The sequence below is a fragment of the Mauremys reevesii genome, linkage group 5 (genome assembly GCF_016161935.1).
Source record: "Mauremys reevesii isolate NIE-2019 linkage group 5, ASM1616193v1, whole genome shotgun sequence".
In the NCBI taxonomy this organism is placed as follows: domain Eukaryota; kingdom Metazoa; phylum Chordata; order Testudines; family Geoemydidae; genus Mauremys; species Mauremys reevesii.
Window position 1 is genome coordinate 108,982,795 of NC_052627.1, and position 18,856 is coordinate 109,001,650.

The 18,856-nt window shown below is 38.4% G+C and overlaps 1 protein-coding gene across 14 annotated transcripts in view; it reads left to right on the forward strand.

Moving 5' to 3' along the window:
* The window catches only part of LDB2 (LIM domain binding 2), a 273,724-nt gene that overhangs the window by 107,351 nt on the left and 147,517 nt on the right, over positions 1-18,856 (forward strand). For 13 of the 14 annotated variants that reach the window (XM_039541716.1, XM_039541715.1, XM_039541714.1 and 10 more), the window contains one exon: positions 14,453-14,555. In XM_039541716.1, coding sequence (XP_039397650.1) covers positions 14,453-14,555 — 103 coding nt within the window. Of the gene's footprint in view, positions 1-14,452; positions 14,556-18,856 lie in introns of those variants that run through there. The other variant, XM_039541724.1, reaches the window with a different exon arrangement.

The following is an 18,856-nucleotide window of genomic DNA, read 5'->3' on the forward strand; positions in this document are numbered from 1 at the left end:
CATGTAAGATTTCTGAACAGTGTGCTAAGCCGAATGGGTACCACTTTCTTATGCATATGTCTCCCTTCCTGCTCCCTCACTCCCCCCCAAAAGTAGTTGCCCTTGTGTACGCTTAACTCCTAACTATTATTTTTTATAACACAGACGTGATTGTAATATGCTTTTCAGTTTTGGATGTGCGCATTGAGGGTGATGATAGCATTGTAGAATTGAAAGGGAATGTGTCAGTGTGTTTTATGGCTGAGTGTAGTGATGGTAATGGACTAATGCTCGAAGAATGATATTGTTTGATGTGAATGTTGACTTGACATATGATTTCCTTGCTGTTTAGTGAGGGACTATACTTGAAAAACCCCATCTCTTCAAGTTACTATGATTTTTTTCTTGGGAATTCCCTTGTTTAAAAAAAAAGTATGTATGTAGGAGACGTAGGGGCCTGGAACTGGTGAAAGGGGCTAGCTAGGGAATGGGGCTGAGGAGCCAAACAGTCAGATCTCCTTCATTAAAATGTTTCACACTGACAGTGAAACATTTAACCAATGCTCCAAACTCTTCTATCTGCCACTCAAAGCTTTTCATGTGAAGCAGCAGGAACCTGGCAGCCTGAAGAGCTTTGAGCACCAGGAGGAGAAAATTTGAACATCATGTAAAGCTTTCTCTGCCAAGAGTGTAAAGTTTGAGAAGAGCAGATATGATTTTCACCAGCTCCCCAGTTACTCTCACCCTGTTCTTGGCTTGCTAGGCTCCCAAAACGCTCAGCCAATCTCCCTCCTCTAATTTAAGTCCTGGGTAAGCACCTACTGCCCCATCTTCAGATTTCATCTTGTAAAATATAAGAACATCCATTTCAGGGCTGAGATTTTCAGAGCCACTTAGGGCCTTTGGATGCCCAATTCCCTTTAAATTTAATGAAAATTAGGTGTCTGGGTACCATAAACAGTTTTTAAGTCTCAGCTTAAGTGTCTAAATTTTAATGCCTATAACATTTTATAGCTGCAAAATTATACATATAAACTGCAAACTACACTTATAAAAACACAGACATATTATTGTTGCAAGTGCTGGGCACCCAGCCGCACCCACTGACTTTGATGGCCCAAATATTGACTCAGATGGGTACTGCTAGGTATCCAGCACTTTTGAAAGTCAGACCATTTAGTCCAATTCCTAAATACCATAGAATCGTAAGAATGGAAGAGACCTCGAGAGGTCATCTAGTCCAGTCCCTGGCACTCATGGCAGGACTAAGTATTATCTAGACCATCCCTGACAGGTGTTTGTCCAACCTGCTCTTTAAAATCTCCAATGATGGAGATTCCACAACCTCCCTAGGCAATTTATTCCAGTGCTTAATCATCCTGACAGTTAGGAAGTTTTTCTTATGTTCAAGATAAACCTAAATATAGATGTAGAAGCCTATCTTTAGGCACTATTTGTTTTTAAATCTTGACCATATTTTTTTTTAAATGAAAGCTTAGATTCTGAAATATACGTTCAGCAATGGTAATGTTTGTTGATGAAACATCATTGCAATGTAGACAGAAATGACTACCATTACTAGTGTTAATAAATAAAAAAAGAACATATTAGTACACATAAAATGTAGCCTGTACTTTAAATTTTGTTAAAGTCAAGAAGTGAGTCAAGAATTTGCCTACCAGAGTGGGCTGAAAAAGGTGTAACTGACCAAAATATTTTTAAAGGGGCCATTTCAAAATGATTATCTCTCGTTTACAAACATGTCAATTCTTAGAAAAATCATTCTGTGCTTAAAGGGCAAGTGCTGTTTATTAGGGGGAAGATACACTATGTTATTCATCCATAACAAAGAGATTTAATTTCTGCTTTAAGTGAAACTCTCAGCACAGCTGTAACAATGAAGCTGCTGTACCACCACCTTAATATTTGCCTGCCTGCTCTTTCTGGAATTATATAATGTTCTTGTAAATTGTTTGGGTGATACCAAGCAAACAGAGCTACAATTACATCATTAGGCAACTATATATAATTTAAAAGTGAACACATGTTTGTCAACAGGCAGTAAGAAAAAGAAATAATTTCTTGAACTCCTCTCTCCCTGCAGTTACTGCTATAATAGAATCTCACAAATGCTGTCTCTTTCTCTGTCTGCCTGTTTGCAGATCAAGCTTCTTTAGCATAGGCTAGAGGGAACAATCCTATCCTGTAAGGGGGATGGGATAGATAGCAATGGGTCTTTCCCATCTCTAGCATCTATATTTCTAAGAGGTAAGATCCCTTTTGGAAGAAAGAGGTGCCTAGGATTTTGATGCATATTTTGCTGCGACTGGTGGGATGGATTTCAGCACTTAATGAGAAATAATAATAATCTTTCATTGGTTTGATTTACAGTTCATTATTTTATTGTTTATAGGCTATAGATATACACTTGGGTCCCAGTCCAGCAAAGCACTTAACCCTGTGTTTAACTTTAAGCATGTGCTTAAGTGCTTTACTGGATCAGAGTCTTATGCAAGTTTGCTCTAAGCCCTTTTAGGCTGGCAGTTCAAGAACACTCAGATATCATATTGTTATATGTTTCCTCACCTGAAAGCCTTTTCAATCCCTCTAATTTAGTCTAAAATCATCTCAACTCTTCATTATCAAATTTCTCAGCTCACTACAATCCTGGTAGTTGGCTAATTATATAACTATCAATAAGCTGGAACATTGGTTTTGCCATACAGGATCAGACCAGTAGTTTGTCCAGTCCAGTATTTTGTTTTATACTTTGGCTAATACAGTTGCTTTAGAGTGAGACGCAAGAAATCCTGTAGTGGGCAATTATAGAATAACTTAAACATAGGGACAGTTTTTTCCTAATTCTAAAGTTAGCGCTTGGCTCATGCTCTGAAAACGGAGGGTTTATATTCCTCATAATTTTTTTCCCGTTTCTTACTTTTCAAGATGTAGCCGTTTTCTGACAAACATGCTGTTTACATGATAAGGTCTCTGGGACAGGGACCTTATCTTCACGCATGTCTGCAAAGTACCTCCTGCTCTGTTGGGATTATATCAATAAATAATGTTGCTGGTGAGAATCCAGTGAGGTTCACAAAGCAAGGTTCACAAAGACTATCTCTGCTGGTTCTCCAGCATGCAGTATTTAAATGTTGTCAGTAGTAGTAATTTAGTTTCTGTAAATCCAGCTATAATGCTATAGATGAGTGGTTTTTGTGATCACTGAATTTGAGAATATTGATTCACTCTGTTCACTGACATTGATAGACCAGGTAGTTTCTGTTTACTGAAGTTGATGGGCATAGGTTTTTTTCTGCTCCACTGTGACAGATGATATTAGGTAGCTTATACTCACTGATGGTGAGCGTAGGTACTGTCTGTTCAGTGAGATAGATGGAGTAGGTAGTTTCCATTTTCTAAGGTAGATGCAAGTAAACAAGGTAAAAAAGAAACTGGGTCAACATATCAGAATAAAATAAGAGAACTCCATGCCAGTGAGGATAATAGACAAGATAACGCACATACACTTAATATTGTATTCCTTTTCTATAAACCATTCTCAAAGGTAAGGCTATTGCATATTCTAGTGCAGAGCACAGGAATGTAACCACAATTCATTTGGGCTAAGCACAAACCCAAGTCTATGATTTATCTGCAATAGTCATGGGTGAAGAGTGCTATTAAAGAAATTCTATACTGCTGTCAGGCAGACAGAGGCCTCCTTTAGTCTGCTATAAAGAGGGGCAACACCCTTAAAGTTTCAAACAACTTTGAAGAATATAGATTTATCAAATGCCGTATATACCAAGTGGAGTGTGGCCAGGCCAAATGGATGCTATATGAAAGATGGAAAGGTCCATTTCTATTGAGAACTACAAAATGGTAATAATTTTAGCTCCTTAGTGACCCTGTCTGTCTGTCCACTCCCCAGGAATCCAGAAATTATTATGGAGTCTAATGGTTGAGCTATCCCCAAAGGTGACCTATACCAGATACTTCAAAAGAAGGACAAAAAACATCCCACAATAATTCTGGGCAATTTTGCTATAGAATACCACATGGCAATGGGAGATTCCTTTTTGACCCCAGCTTCCTCTGCCCTTTTTCTTCCTTCCGTACCCATGACCCTTCTTCATAGATGCAAAATCGCACGGAGGAATATAAATGGTGGGTTTGGATTAAATCCACAGGTAAAGTGACATACCTCATAAATTGTCAGGGGTGTATTTATTTATTTATTGCAAGAGCTGTGGCATGGTATTAAACATTGCAATCCAGGTATAATTACCATAGGTGGCTAATGGGTCACCCAGAGAGTGGCTACTTAAAGATTCATTTCTCTTTTGTCCACAAGCTGCATTGAAATGTAAACAACGGCAAATACGTTTTGGACAAGAGATTTTTTTTCTTTCAGTTCTGTTATTATACTAAATCAGATAGCTTGTATTTTTTTGCTTTTCCTAACTACTAAAGTTAGCAAACCTACAGGGTAGGTGGGTTTTTCCTCCTTCATTCTAAAGAGATGTCTGACTTGTAGTGTTTGTCTACATGGAGAAATTGACCAGTGTAGCTGTAGCAGGTAGAGGAGTAATTATACTGTTATTGCTATGCCGCTATAGTTTCCCCATGTAGATATTCTATTCTGGAATAAAGAATAGCGATGTTGGTATCTCTATAGTTATGCTGATCAATTTCTCCCATGTATACAAGCCTTTAGCTACTTAAACATAAGTGAGGCATACCATGAAATTGACATTAATCACTCTGTGCCTCTTACAGATCCTCCCTAATGTATTATTTTTCAATCTACCAGATTTTTTTTGGATCAAAGAATAAATATCTGATTTCACAGCGTGCCCATTTTAGAAATGAGCCACTATTGCATTGTATTATATTATTGTGTCCCTTATTGCATGTTAATGTGTTATGATGTTAGAGCAATAAATCTATGACTCTTGGTGCTTCATAACCCATGAAGGAATTATTTGTGAGTGGGGTCTCTCTCACTGGTGTAATTCCATATATTTCAGTGGAGTTACTTCTGATTCAAATCAGGCACTTTTTTTCTTTACATGTGAGTTAGATGGCATTTTCTCTTTGAAATTATATCTGTGTGCATTGGTGATGTAATCATATACTGTAGTTACAATACAGATAAAACCTGGGAGCGTCTTTACTCCAGAAACAGATGAGTTCCAAATTGGAATGTAAACAGTGATTTAATTAATTATTAACTCAGCTGAAGAAACTGATGTGCTTTGGCTACTAAATAGGTTGTTGGCAAGAAACTGGAGAATATGACAAATGCCAAGTCTTCAAATCTTTGTGCCAGTTTTACATCACTTTGTTCCAGAGTTGGCATCCAGCCATGCTAGTATGGGAAGTAAAGTAAGCAATGCCATGAAAGTAAAACTATCAATATGTGTGAAATAACAAATGGCAGTCATAAAGCTTTGTATTCGTATTGTTCAACAGTGGCAGTTGTAGGGCTCCGATAAAATATAATGTCTGGATAAGATTGCAGCAGTTTTTAATTCTCTCTGAAAGAGATTCTGTCTATAACACACACACATAATAATAATAATTAATAAAATAATTAGGCTGAAAAGCAAAAGTTGCAACAGGAGTGGGAAGGGTCAGTTTAAAAAATGAAGGCTGGTGTACCATACCGAACAAATCATATCCAAGGAAGAAGAGAGAATGCAGGAATGATCAAATTTTCTTCTCCCTGCCAAGTCTTATCATGCATCAAGGTCAACAGTTGATGCAGAATCATCTTGTACCAGACCATGTTTTATATTATTCCATTTGGCTGCATCTGAGAAAGGTGTATGACGTAAAGGCTCAAGTATTAGTCTGGCAAAGTTACCAGTATTGTTAGGACCATTGTTCTGAATGGAAGAAGAGGTTGTATCTCACTGTCAGATATACCTTTGATTTCAGATAAAGAAGGTCATTTAAGAGGTGCAGAAACTCTGGAGAAACGGTAGATTAAATTTGCCTGTGCTTTACCTAAAAGGGCCCTAAGAGGAAGAAAAGATCCCACATCATCGTACATGTGAACTCGTGCCTCACAGAAACAAAGAGAAGCATATGCGATTTTCTTTTTAAAGTGACTTTTGCCTTATGTGCCCATCTCTGAGTGGGGCAGAGAAGGGATTATGAGGAAAGACGGGAATGGAGGGTAGGCAGGGAATGTTAGCATGGATTCCTGCTCTCTCACACATCTTTGCTCAGGACAAAAGAATCATGCATTGGAAGCTCTTCTGAGAAGAGGCTGACTCTTGTTTTGCATGCTGTGAAATACCAACCAAATTGTTGGCACCAAACAAATAATATATTATTTATAGAGGCACTGGTGACTGTTCCATAGATGTAGACTATAAGCATATTTTGACACACTCCACCCTGACTTTTCATAGAAAGGTGCTATTGCTATGAAAATAATTGTGATAAAGGATACTTTTGAAATATTTTAAAAAGTGTAGGATAAAAACTTTTCAAATGTGGAAAGATGAGCACTTTTTGCAATGTAAAACAGAATGTTCTCAGGATTATTTAACCACTTAAAACTTTAAAATTGAATGCTCCATAAACTCCAAAGTTCAAATATAGGTATGCATGTATAAATTCTTTTGCATAATATAGCTTATTAGAACTTTGGTTTGGGCATAAAAAGGTTACTAACAGTCTTTGTCATAGTAGTTTGGATATTTGCCAACTACTTAACATACAATTCACACGGAGATTTCATTTAAACAATGTAAATTCACAATGTACAACAGCCAAATGACCTTAACTCTGCTCTGTATCAAAATGTAAATACAAAGTTTAACTGAATTGTATGCAATAATCATTTAGGTTTCTCTCAGAACTTTACATAAATGTTCTAATATCTAAGGCTCTTAAGGAAACTAGGTAGTTATGGGATAACAGGGAAGGTCCTCATGGATCAATAGCTGGTAAAAAGATAGGGTAGGAATAAATGGGCAGTTTTCACAATGGAGAGTGATAAACATTGGGATCACCCTTGGATCTGTACTAGGACTTGTGCTGTTAACATGTTCATTAATTATCTGAAAAAGGGAATGAACAGTGAAGTGACAACGTTTGCAGATGATACAAAATTATTCATGATATTTAAATCCAAAAGCTGAGGATTTACAGGGGGATCTCATAAAACTGGTTAACTGGGTGACAAAATGGTAGATGAAATTCAACACTGATAAGTACAAAATAATGGACATTGAAAAAAATAATCCCAATTACACATATATAATGAATGGGCTCTAAATGAGCTGTTACTACTCAAGAAAGATATTGGAGTCATTGTGGATAGTTGTCTGAAAACTTCAGTGAGCAGCAGTGGTCAAAAAGGCTAAGGGGAAAGGGATAGAAAATATCATAATGTCACTATGTAAATCCATGTTGCGCCTACACCTTCAATACTGTGAATAGACAGGGGTGGCTCTCTCCAAAATCACCTTGTTCTGTACACACACCTCTGAAGATCTTGTACTTAACACTGTTGGAGACAGAATGTTAGGCTAGATGGACCATTGGTGTGATACAGTTTGGCAGTTCTTATGATCTTACTCTTATTCATACAAGTTTGGCTTTTCTTACAACTGTACACAAACAAAATCAATGCGTCTGACGAAGTGGGTATTCACCCATGAAAGCTCATGCTCCAATACATCTGTTAGTCTATAAGGTGCCACAGGACTCTTTGTTGCTTTTTACAGATCCAGACTAACACGGCTACCCCTCTCATACTAAACAAAATCAAATAATTCAAATATCAATATTCTGTCTCAGATGTCCCAATAGTAACAAAGAGAGACAACAACACAATTTATACCACGTCATAAAAATATTGCCTATTACAAAATATATAAAGATAGATATAGGTAGATATAGATAAATATATCAATTATCAACATTTATAGTATTAAAAAGCATATAAGGGTCTGATCTAATTTCCAATTAAGTAAAAAGAGAGACTGCTACTGACTTTGGTGGAAGTTGTAGCAGGCCCTTAAATATCATAGGCAGAGTTAAAGTTGGGGCAAATCCAAGGGCAGAGTTGGGTTATTAGTCAATGAGAATTTTTTGTTCACCATTTGACTATGAGTGCAGTTGGGCTCACTTGTGAGGAGATTGGACAAGAGGATTAATCAGGGAAGTGTATCTAATTCTTTATGCAAAATGTGTACATTCCACTGGGTTTTTTTTTTTTTTTCTTGATTTTAAAAAAAAAAAAAAAGAAAAAGACTTGACACATGTTCAAACTGCAAGAAGCTGGATGTTTTTTTTTTATATTAGAGAGAATCTCTATAATATGTGTTGCTACACTTTCTTAGCCTTTAGAATTAGTGGAAATGAGAGGTCTGCATGTGTAAAATGGGTATAAAATTGATGTCAGAGTTTTTTGCAAATCTTATCTTCTGACTTCAACAATTTTTAAAGTTTGTCAATTTTTACAGATGTATTTAAAGTCAAATCTCCTAAATAAATAAATAAGTAATTGGAGATATACTAATCTCCTAGAACTGGAAGGGACCTCGAAAGGTCATCGAGTCCAGCCCCTTGCCTTCACCAGCAGGACCAAGTACTGATTTTTGCCCCAGATTCCTAAGTGGCCCCCTCAAGGATTGAACTCACATCCCTCTTGTATTGCACTTAGAAACTTCAGCTAAGTTAACTTGAAAGGAAGTGAGAAGGGTACATGTTGCCAAAAGGAGTGAGGACACACATAGTATTGAAAATAAAAAGGGTCCAATAAAGAATTATTGCAGGGCCAGAACTAAAAGGTAAGCTCCCCAGGGCAGATACAGTGCCAAGCACACATAGGCTGGTATTTACAATGCAGTTCTTCTCTGAAAATGACTATGTAAAAATGGTCCCTTTTCACAAGAGATGTGCTTCCTGTGAGCATTCAGAGTCACATTTACTAGCTCTAGTGATTGCTGTTTTACAATACCTTGTATACCTCTGATACATGCACAGACACAGGATTCAGCTGTGTCATCAACAGAATTTGTTAACTAAGGGCCAGCTTGTGCCCCAGAGATTCATAGGCAGTGGGGATCCTCTATACGTCTCCCCTCTTTTTGGTCAAATGGAGGCAGCCATCTTTAGGCCACTATTTCCCCACGCCCATGTCCTGGACCTGCAGAAGATTCTCTGCCAGACTGGTAATCTGAGAGTAGGGAGGAGGACTGGGGGTCATGTCATTCCTTCTCCTGAAACTCACACTTGGAGTGAGGAATAATTAGTAAAGGTGATACAGCCTGAGGTTGTAATGACTTTGTCACAGACCTGTCCTGTGTGCTGTGGAACTCTCTTTTTTAAGTGGTGGAATTACAAGTGCTGATCCCTGTAGGCCTGGTTGGAGGTAATCCCAACAATCTCCTCAGTAGAAACATGTCAGCACAGCTCTACTGGGGCCACACTTACAGGAGGAAGGGAGGAGCAACAGCTTGGTAGGGAGCAGTGTGGAGGCAAAGGACCATGTGCTTCTTGTGACATTTGGGCTTCAGATTCCCTGTTTCAGAGTGGGAGTAGGGAGCAAACCCCACTTCCATCCAATAGAAGAACTAGGAGAAAACCACAGGACAACATAGATATTTCACCTCACTGGAGAGGGGCAGTTTGGCCTTACGTTCCAATTGCAGAGTCAGCTCCCCTGTCCAGCAGTCCCCATTGCAGGCAAGAGGGAAGGCATTGTTTGGTCTGCAGACTATTACTGATGCAGGTGTGTAAGGAGGAAAGAATCTTGCTTGACTTCCAGATTGCAGAGTGAATTTGTGGGACTGTCAAGGAAAAAAAATCTTTAAAACTGAGCCCACTTGACATGGAAATCAGTAAGAGAAAATAAATGTGGAGCCCCACAATTCATGAATACTATTCAGAATTGAACCACACTTCAAAATGCAATTAACAATAGGGTGGAGGTGATAAGAAGGAACAGTGACAGTCGTGACTGAGGGAGATTTTGCTTCTAGGTAACATTTTGCTTCTAGAGAAGTTGTCTCTTCCACTGACCTAAATATTGGATTCCGTTTGTCCTTTCATCCCCTTTGACCTATTCTTTAAGTTTATTTTAATGAAAATAGTTTTCCAAGTATTAATTTTTTTGTTACATTTGGTCCATTATTTCAGTGTTCCAGTGTGCGAGTGCGCTATGTGAAAGGGAGGTTGCCATGGTAATTTCTCATTATTGTTGAATAGAAAAATAATTACTCTGGCAAAATCCCACGTAACCTGTCAGCGCATAAGTTAAAGATGCCTGGGGGCAGCCTTGACTTCAACATCCTTCTTTTTTAGTGAGGAAAGGGATTTTTCATTCTTTTTTTTCATAATAATTATATCCATTTTCTGCAATTTGACTGGGGATATCTCCCTTGGTTTTGTTCACCATTTGACTATGAGTGCAGTTGGGCTCACTTGTGAGGAGATTGGACAAGAGGATTAATCAGGGAAGTGTATCTAATTCTTTATGCAAAATGTGTACATTCCACTGGGTGGTTGGTTTTTTTCTTCCTGATTTTAAGTATGCAAAAAACACCAGAAAAAGACTTTGGACAATGTTCAAACTGCAATAGAAGCTGGATGTTTTTATTTATCCTTAGAGACAATCTATGCTAATGTAGTTGCTACACTTTCTTAGCCTTTAGAATTAGTGGAAATGAGAGGGAATGAAAGTATGTGCGGTTTGAGCTGAAGCTCTGCTCTTTTTCCTATGCTCTTTGCTTTGTTTTATGTGTGCATTACAATTGTGTGATGCTTCCCTTTCGCCTCTCTCAATGTTGGATTTTCATTAGTAGCTGTGATCATACTAAAATACAGAACTAACAGGAGCTTTCCCAATGCAGAATTGTAAATGTGATACGTGACTTTCCTTAACCCTCCATTCCCTTTTCAGGTACAAGAAGCATGTCCAAAAGAATTCAGTAGAATGGGGTGGCAAGCGATTGAAAGTGGTAGCCCATAATTATTGGCTGGGCAATAAACTATTATATGCACTTGTGATAGCAACCCACCAGATTGCCATGAGTGAAGCGTCAGTGCTCAGAGTACGGAGGGAAGCTGTGGGAAGCCCATGTGCTGTGATGTTATAGAATATTTATCTATCTATTCCATGCTTGTCACTGTAGCGCCTCAGCTAATAAATACAGCAATGTGTGCATGTGCACACCCCCATCAAAGTTACGCAGCCAAGCAGGAGAGAGCAGAAATCTCTCACCGACAATAGACTTTTGAAAAGTGGGGTCAGTATTTATTTATTTTAAAATCTTGTTTCATCTTTTTTGAGAGCATGACTGAATTATTTCTCAGGCACTCCCAACCTGCTCTGTTCCTGATCACACTGCCTCCTGTTGGTGATGCTGCTGAAAGCAGGAATAAGCATTGATGAGGAACAGTGAATAACAAAGCCTGTCAGCCAGCTAAGAAAGCTCTTGTACTATCATAACAACTAGAATGTTATCAAGTGTTCTTACTACTTCATTAAATGTCAACAAAAAGGAGCTGTCGAAACACAATTGAGAGCAAAGCCTATAACTGGGTTCTTAAAAGAAAGGCAGGAGGAGGAGTGTCTAAAAAGACCATGTAGTTATTTATCAGTGTTTGTATATATAATTGATATGATATATGCATATTTTTACTTAAATTAGCATTTTATCCCAAGTTTTATTTGTTTGCTTGCTGCTTGTGATACATATTATTGAGGACGTATGAGGTCTGCCCGGTGATGCAAGTAGGGTGGTACGGTATGGTACACCATACCAGTGAGGTATTTAGAGCCGGTATGCCATACCGGAAAGACACAGGAGGAGCAGAATGTAGAGTTGCTGGGCGAACCCACACAGGCAGCTCCTCCAGTGCAGCTGTACCGCCCCCAGCTCCGCCCCCAGCCCTTCCATGTACTGCGTCTCCTGAATCCTGTCTGGGGTCTGTACAGCAGCCCCGCGGGAGGACAGAGCTGTGGGCAGTACAGCTGCGCCAGAGGAACTGCTGGCATGAGGCTGCCCAGCCGCTCCACGTTTTGCTTTTTTTGCCACTGTGGTTCCCTGCTCCTTTCACCGCTGCGGTTCCGGAGAGCCCTGCAATTCAGAAGTCTCCGGTGCAGTGGGAGGAGGACAGAGCCCCCTCCCCCCCCGGGCAATGTGGAGTAGATCATGGGTGGAGGAGGGAGAGTGCGGGGCCTCAGGCTGGGAGCGGGGTGGGGTGGAGTCACATGATGAGTCATGTGGGGGGTCACGTGGGGAGGTCATGTGTCCCCTCCTTTAGCTGGTGCAGCCTACCGGTAAGAAATTAATTCTACGTGCACCACTGTGTCTGCCTATAGCTCACCAAATTGCATCTAGCCACCCATTGGGTAGACTGCTGGTGTGATTGTTGTAGAGTGGTTACAATACATGGGATTCCTGATTTATATTCCCAGGTTTGCCACTGAGTCACTTTGTGAGCTTCAGCAAGTCATTTAAATCTCAGTGCCTTGGTATATCCATCCATGTTGCAGATATGCACTCCACATTTTTAGAACAAGCTGCCTAACTAGATTTTTTTTCCTTTGTGTTTGTTAAACCACAGATAGTTTTATTTCCCTACTCTTGTTGTCCTCAGAACAGGATGTGCATCATTTATGCTGGTGTGTGTCAATGTGTGGAAGGGTTTAGGCAAGGATACAGTTATGTTTTAAAAAATAAATGTTAATTGGAATCCATGATGGATATTTTCAGCACAGAAGCCAAGATGAATGGAGACTGACCATAAGAACTACCGTACTGCGTCAGACCAATGGTTGGTCTAGCCCAGTATCCTGTCTCCAACAGTGACTGGTACCAGAGCTTCAAGGAGAGTGCATAGATATAGGCAGTTTGGGAAAGATCCCCCGCTGTCTTCCCCTCCCAGCTTCTGGCAATTAGAGATGTAGGGTCTCCCACAGAATGGGGTTGCATCCCTGACCGTCTTGGCTAATAACAATAGATAGACCTGTCCTCTGTACTTTTCTAGTTCTTTTTCAAACCCAGTCATACTTTTGGCCATCATACCATTCTACAGCAATGAATTCCCTAGGATAATTGTATATTGTGTGAAAAAGTATTACCAGCTGCCTATCAATTTAATCGGGTGACCCCTGGTTTTTGTATTGTGGAAAAAGGTAAATAATGCTTCTCTGTTCACTTTTCCCACACCAGTCATGATTTTATAGGGTCTCTTTTACATTCCCCTTTAATCATCTCTTTTCTAAACTGAACAGCAGCCACCTAAATAAGGCGCTCGATTTTCAAGTTCCCTTTGACTTCATGAAGAACTGTGGGTACTGAGTACCTTTGAAAATCACAATATTTATTTAGGTGCAAAAAGAACAGGAGTACTTGTTGCACCTTAGAGACTAACAAATTTATTTGAGCATAAGCTTTCGTGGGCTACAGCCCACTTCATCAGATGTATGTATAAATATCTTCTTACTGTGTGTTCCATTCCATGCATCCGATGAAGTGGGCTGTAGCCCACGAAAGCTTATGCTCAAATAAATTTGTTAGTCTCTAAAGTGCCACAAATACTCCTGTTCTTTTTGCTGATACAGACTAACACGGCTGCTACTCTGAAACCTGTTATTTAGGTGCCTAACTATAGATTTGAATGTCCAAATTTAAGGACCTGCATTTGAAAAAAATTGGTTCAATTTCCAAGATCATCAACCCAGCATTAATATTTTATTTGTAATATGCTGTATATTTTACCTTGTGTTAATAATTATTATATTCTATTAGTGTAGAGCAGTGAATGTCTCAGAAAACAGGCGGGGGGTGGGCTTTAAAATGTTGGTTTCATCTTCTGATTCCTATTGAACAGTAAATAATTCTCTTAGCAAGTGCATTTAAATAACTAGCTGATATTTAATTAACCTACAGGACTGTCATAGTTATAATAAATGCATCTAAGTCCAATAGCTGCTATATTTAGTTTCAAAATAACTTACATGTAGGTGCATGCGAATAATGATCGCATTACATAGGATTACAGAATGAAGTAAGGTTCCTTCTCACCCTCAAGACCAAGCATACCATATAGGTAGCATATTAAAAGAAAAAAAATATTACAATATATTAAGTACCAAATTATTTGTAAAAACATTTTAAGATTTAACAAAATGTGTGTAAATATTCATTTGTATGGACGACACTATGTTATTTTATATGTTTGAACAGTGCTTAGCTTAATGGAAGATCTCTTGTAATACAAAAAATAAATTATATTTTATTAATAATATATTATCTGTTTCCTTAAATCAGAACGAAACCTTTACAGGAGTAAATTAATTTGAAATATGACCACATGGACATCCGCCCTTCCACGCAGACAGATCCCAAACCAAAAATGGGATCCTTTGAATTTCTTCTTTTAAAAGAGATTCTTTTCTTTTTACCATGTGTAAAATGAATGATCTTTCTCTTCCTAGGATAGTGACAACCTCTGGTGGGATGCCTTTGCAACTGAGTTTTTTGAAGATGATGCAACCTTAACCCTTTCATTTTGTTTGGAAGATGGACCAAAGCGATACAGTAAGAGACAAATTTATTATGATTTTATACCTTAGTTTCTGTGCATTTATTCTATAAAAGCAATACAGACCTAAGAGCTGGTGATAGTGGAATGCTTGCTACAACACATGAAGCTACCATCAAGTTCCATAAACAAAATGCTCTGGTTGGCTTTCTCAAAGAAAGAATTTAAGTTTTGAAATTTCTGTGTACTTCTATACTCAGAATATAAGTATGTGAGTTGCAAGCTGATCTGGGCAAATAATGTGAAACGTTCTGCTAATATTCACTGGAATTTTTAAATGAATTTGCTTTGGCTGTATTTGCACTTTTTATATGTTCACTTTCCGTTAACTTTCAAATGATGCGGTTTTGTTGGCAAAAATATTCACAGAAAGGGAATTTTGTGGGAAATTTCAGTATTCCTGATAGAAGAGCTTCCACATTCACTCAGAGCTCAGAACAAATACCAAGAAACAGACCCTTGGCTGGTGTAAATTGACACCTCCCCGTCAATGTCACAGAGCCATTCTGATCTATACCAGCTGAAGATCTGCCCTTCGATGTTAACTGACCAATCACAACTAAGCAACGATGCTGAAATTTAGAATATGGTCAATCAATCATGAATAAATTTGAGTAATGAATACATCTGACAGCACTGTGATCCATTTGCCCATGTTCCACAAGCAAAAGAAAGGGCTAAAATTAATCGAACAAATTGTTTTCAGTGAATTATTCACTCTACTCTAGCACCAGGCAACACAGAGATACATAAACATTGAAAAACTGCATTGCAAATTGTTTCAATCCATTCTGAGTGACCCCTGCTTCTCTGTGACAGCTTGTGCTTAATGTTCTGAATCTTGCAAGGTTCTTATTTTTCTTGAGATTGACTGATTGTCAGTTTATCATTCACATACTTCTAATTCATTTTATCAATTATCTCAGGTATTTATTTGACAAGTGTTACCTTTTCCTGAAGAAAAAATATAACAGTCACGTTGAACGCACATTTTGGGATTAGTGTTGACAGAATTACAGTTTCTTGCCTTTTAAAGCGAGTGATAACTCTGTAAAGGTCCTGAAATTACAGCCTGTAGCAACATTGGTAACAGCTGATCTGTCCTGATTAGGTTGAGTCAACTTGTCAGATATCAGATTTCCTAGTCATGTTATCAGTCGAGAAGACACGGATACATCAGCTGAAAAGCAATTAATGTCCAGTTAGATCAGAGGGAGTTGTGTTTCTGGAAAATAGTACCACATATGAAATAATTTGTCATAGGGTAAAATATTCCAGTTGTCACACATGCTTGATAATGGTTGTGCTATCTGTAAGTGTTGGTAGCTCAGTGAGGGCCAGGGCTGTAATTCTCAGCATTGCTGTTGATAAATGTGATTGAAAGATCAAATTACTCTGAGTACACTTCAAACCTGTCCAGTATGCACGATTTAAAAAAAAATTGGTGACCTCTGAACAAACTGTTGTTATTGTAGCTTTTGTTATGATGCTCCTTAACAATATGATTAAAGTTGATCATATAGAGGTTTTTTCAGTACTTTTTTATTTCTGTACTTGCATTAGCAAATATTTGCCTAATTCTGCCATGAAGTAATATTGATGTTTTCAGGCACTAGCCCTATTTATATTCATTGTTGCTGTAAAATCTCTTTTAAGTGTCTCCTAACCTGTCAAACAGCTAGGCCAGTGACTGTACCCTAAATATTATTTGCATTCAAGAGCAACCTTCCTGGGTGGATGGAGTGTGAGTTCTCCCAGTCTCAGATAGTGTATGAGAAGGAATGGGAGGAGATGGACAGGCTCTCTAGGTTTATAGTTTACTGCAGTTCTCTATATCTAGGAATGAAGCTTCATGTCCTGAAAAGGCTCCAGCTAGTTTAGAACAGAGCAATCCACTTTGTCAGCAATACAAGTCATCAGGACAATTCACCACTCTTTGCAGGGACTCCCCAGAGAACACAGAGTTCTGTTCAAGGTCTCTTTCCTGAATGCCAAAGCCATGTGTAAGATGAGCCCTTGCTACCGAGACACTCTTTCTCTCAGGGACCATGACCTACCACAATAGCTTTATTCCCTGGGAACAACGAACTGTTGACTAATAGCAAGAGGCTCATATCATGGGGGACAGAACCATCACAGCAGCTGGACCAAGAGTATGGAATTTGCTGGCAGATGAAATAAAAAATGTCTAGTGACCTCACAGCATTCAGAACTAAATGTGACACCTACCTCAGTCTGAGCTTTCCTTTGACAATATATCCACCTCCTCACTGGAGGGCTCCACCAGCTTTCTTCAGCTCTCTCTCTCATAGTACTGCCAATCCCAAGTGTTCAAAAATCATAACTCAGGCCCCAAAATCATGAGACTGTCTGAAAAATTATGATTTTCAAAAAAATACTTTTGATTCTTTTTGCCTTCTGATTTTTAAACTTTTCGCACTCGTGTTTTAAAGATTTTCTTGGCAATGGTGAGGATTGTAAACTCACTTTTTAAAAAAAATGGAAATTGATATGTTCATTTATTCACATAACTCCAGGAGACTGAGGTTTTAAGAAAAAACACCAAATTTGGTGAAACTCACAATTAAATCACTACAGTTGGCAACATTCCTCTCTACACTGAGAAAAGTTGCTTACCAAGATAACATTGCCTCTCTCCAGGCCTACAGCTCTAATGGCCTGGACCACAAGTTCCAGAATTCCTTTGATCTGTGAGGAAAACCAAACTTGGCTCAGAGCTAGGAGTTGAACTCCTCTTAAAGGCCCAGCTCAACCTGTAACACAACCTATCAGTCAGACCTGGTTTCTTTTGTCCCTCCTCATATTCTTATCATTGTAAGACCAAGATCCTTAGCCTCTTCAACTCCTGGTCTCCAGTACAGAATTCCAGGGAGATTATGATAGTCTTTCAAACCTCATTTGGAAACGTATATTTTCTCCCTTGGATATATCCTTTAACACCCCTATCCGTCTGCTATTAATTATTATGAACGCTGTCAGTTTCAGGACAAATGCTATACAAAATTAATGTATAGTGTTATGTAATAAAGGTGTGTAGGACTCCTAAGTGTATTCTGTAGACTGGCCTTTAGGCTGGAGATAGACACAGTAAGACCCCACATTCCAGTGCCTTAAGGAGAGGGAAAAAAAACCTATATCAGTCAAAGAGATGTTACTTTATTTTAAACTGAAAGCACTGCGCAGGGTTTGCTGAATTTCACTAAACAAAGTAATTGAAGAAGGAAACCTGTGAAATACATTTTACAATGTAACCAAAATTGAATTTGGTTTAATTTATTAAGCCCTGTTTTACTGGGTCAAGACCACAATAGGAGTTGTGCAAGACAAGAAAATTTGCAACTTATCCTAATAAAACAGATTTTTTTCCTGGTTGTGGATAAAACATGTTTGTTTCCTGTTAAGAGCCTTGTATCCTTATAAAAGAGTAAATACTAGAGTCTGATCCATTGTTGCCCAGGTTCTTTGTTTCTCTGAGACAAAATATTTCCAGAACAGATAAGAGAAACAAGTTTGACTGACAGCCCTTAGCAGAGTCTCATCAGCTGCTGCGCTGACAGCCTGATGATGCACACTGTGCTGATGTGGTAGGAACTGACAGTTGATTGACAGCCCAAGACTGTGGAGACAGGGAAGATGAAGCATGCTCAGTAAGAATAATGTGCAGTGTTTATGCAGCACTGCAGAAAATAGGAGCTAGAAAGTTAACTCTTTCAGAGCAAAGTGACATTGTAACACATAATAGATGTATCTGACACTGTACTGGAAATCGGACATGTCTAGGTTACTGTCTAATTAGCTGAGAGCTTCATATTTATGGGAGAAATAGGTACTATAAGGAACACAGGGATTAGTTATTACATTTATAGCTGTAAAAATTACCTAAATTACATTTATGTTAGGTAAAGATAGACACTTCAGAGTGGGCTTATCTAAGCTTTACATTCAAAAGCTTATACATAGAAAGTATTGTGGATTTCAGGCACTTTTTTATGAGCTTACATCATCGTACTGTATATGCCTTTGCATAACTTTACACAGTTTAGAAAGGTAGAAATTTCAGAAAGATCAAGTTCAGCTAGATTGCTTCATGATTTCCTAGAAAAATATACTGTTTTATTAGTTTCATTGCTGTTCTAAATCTTTAGATATGTGAATATACATTCTATATTATAGCTGCTATTGTATTTTGTGGGTGAAATATACAATGTGACTATAATATACTGTGTGCATTATGCACTGTGATTCATTTACTTATTGTTTGGTGCATGAAATATGT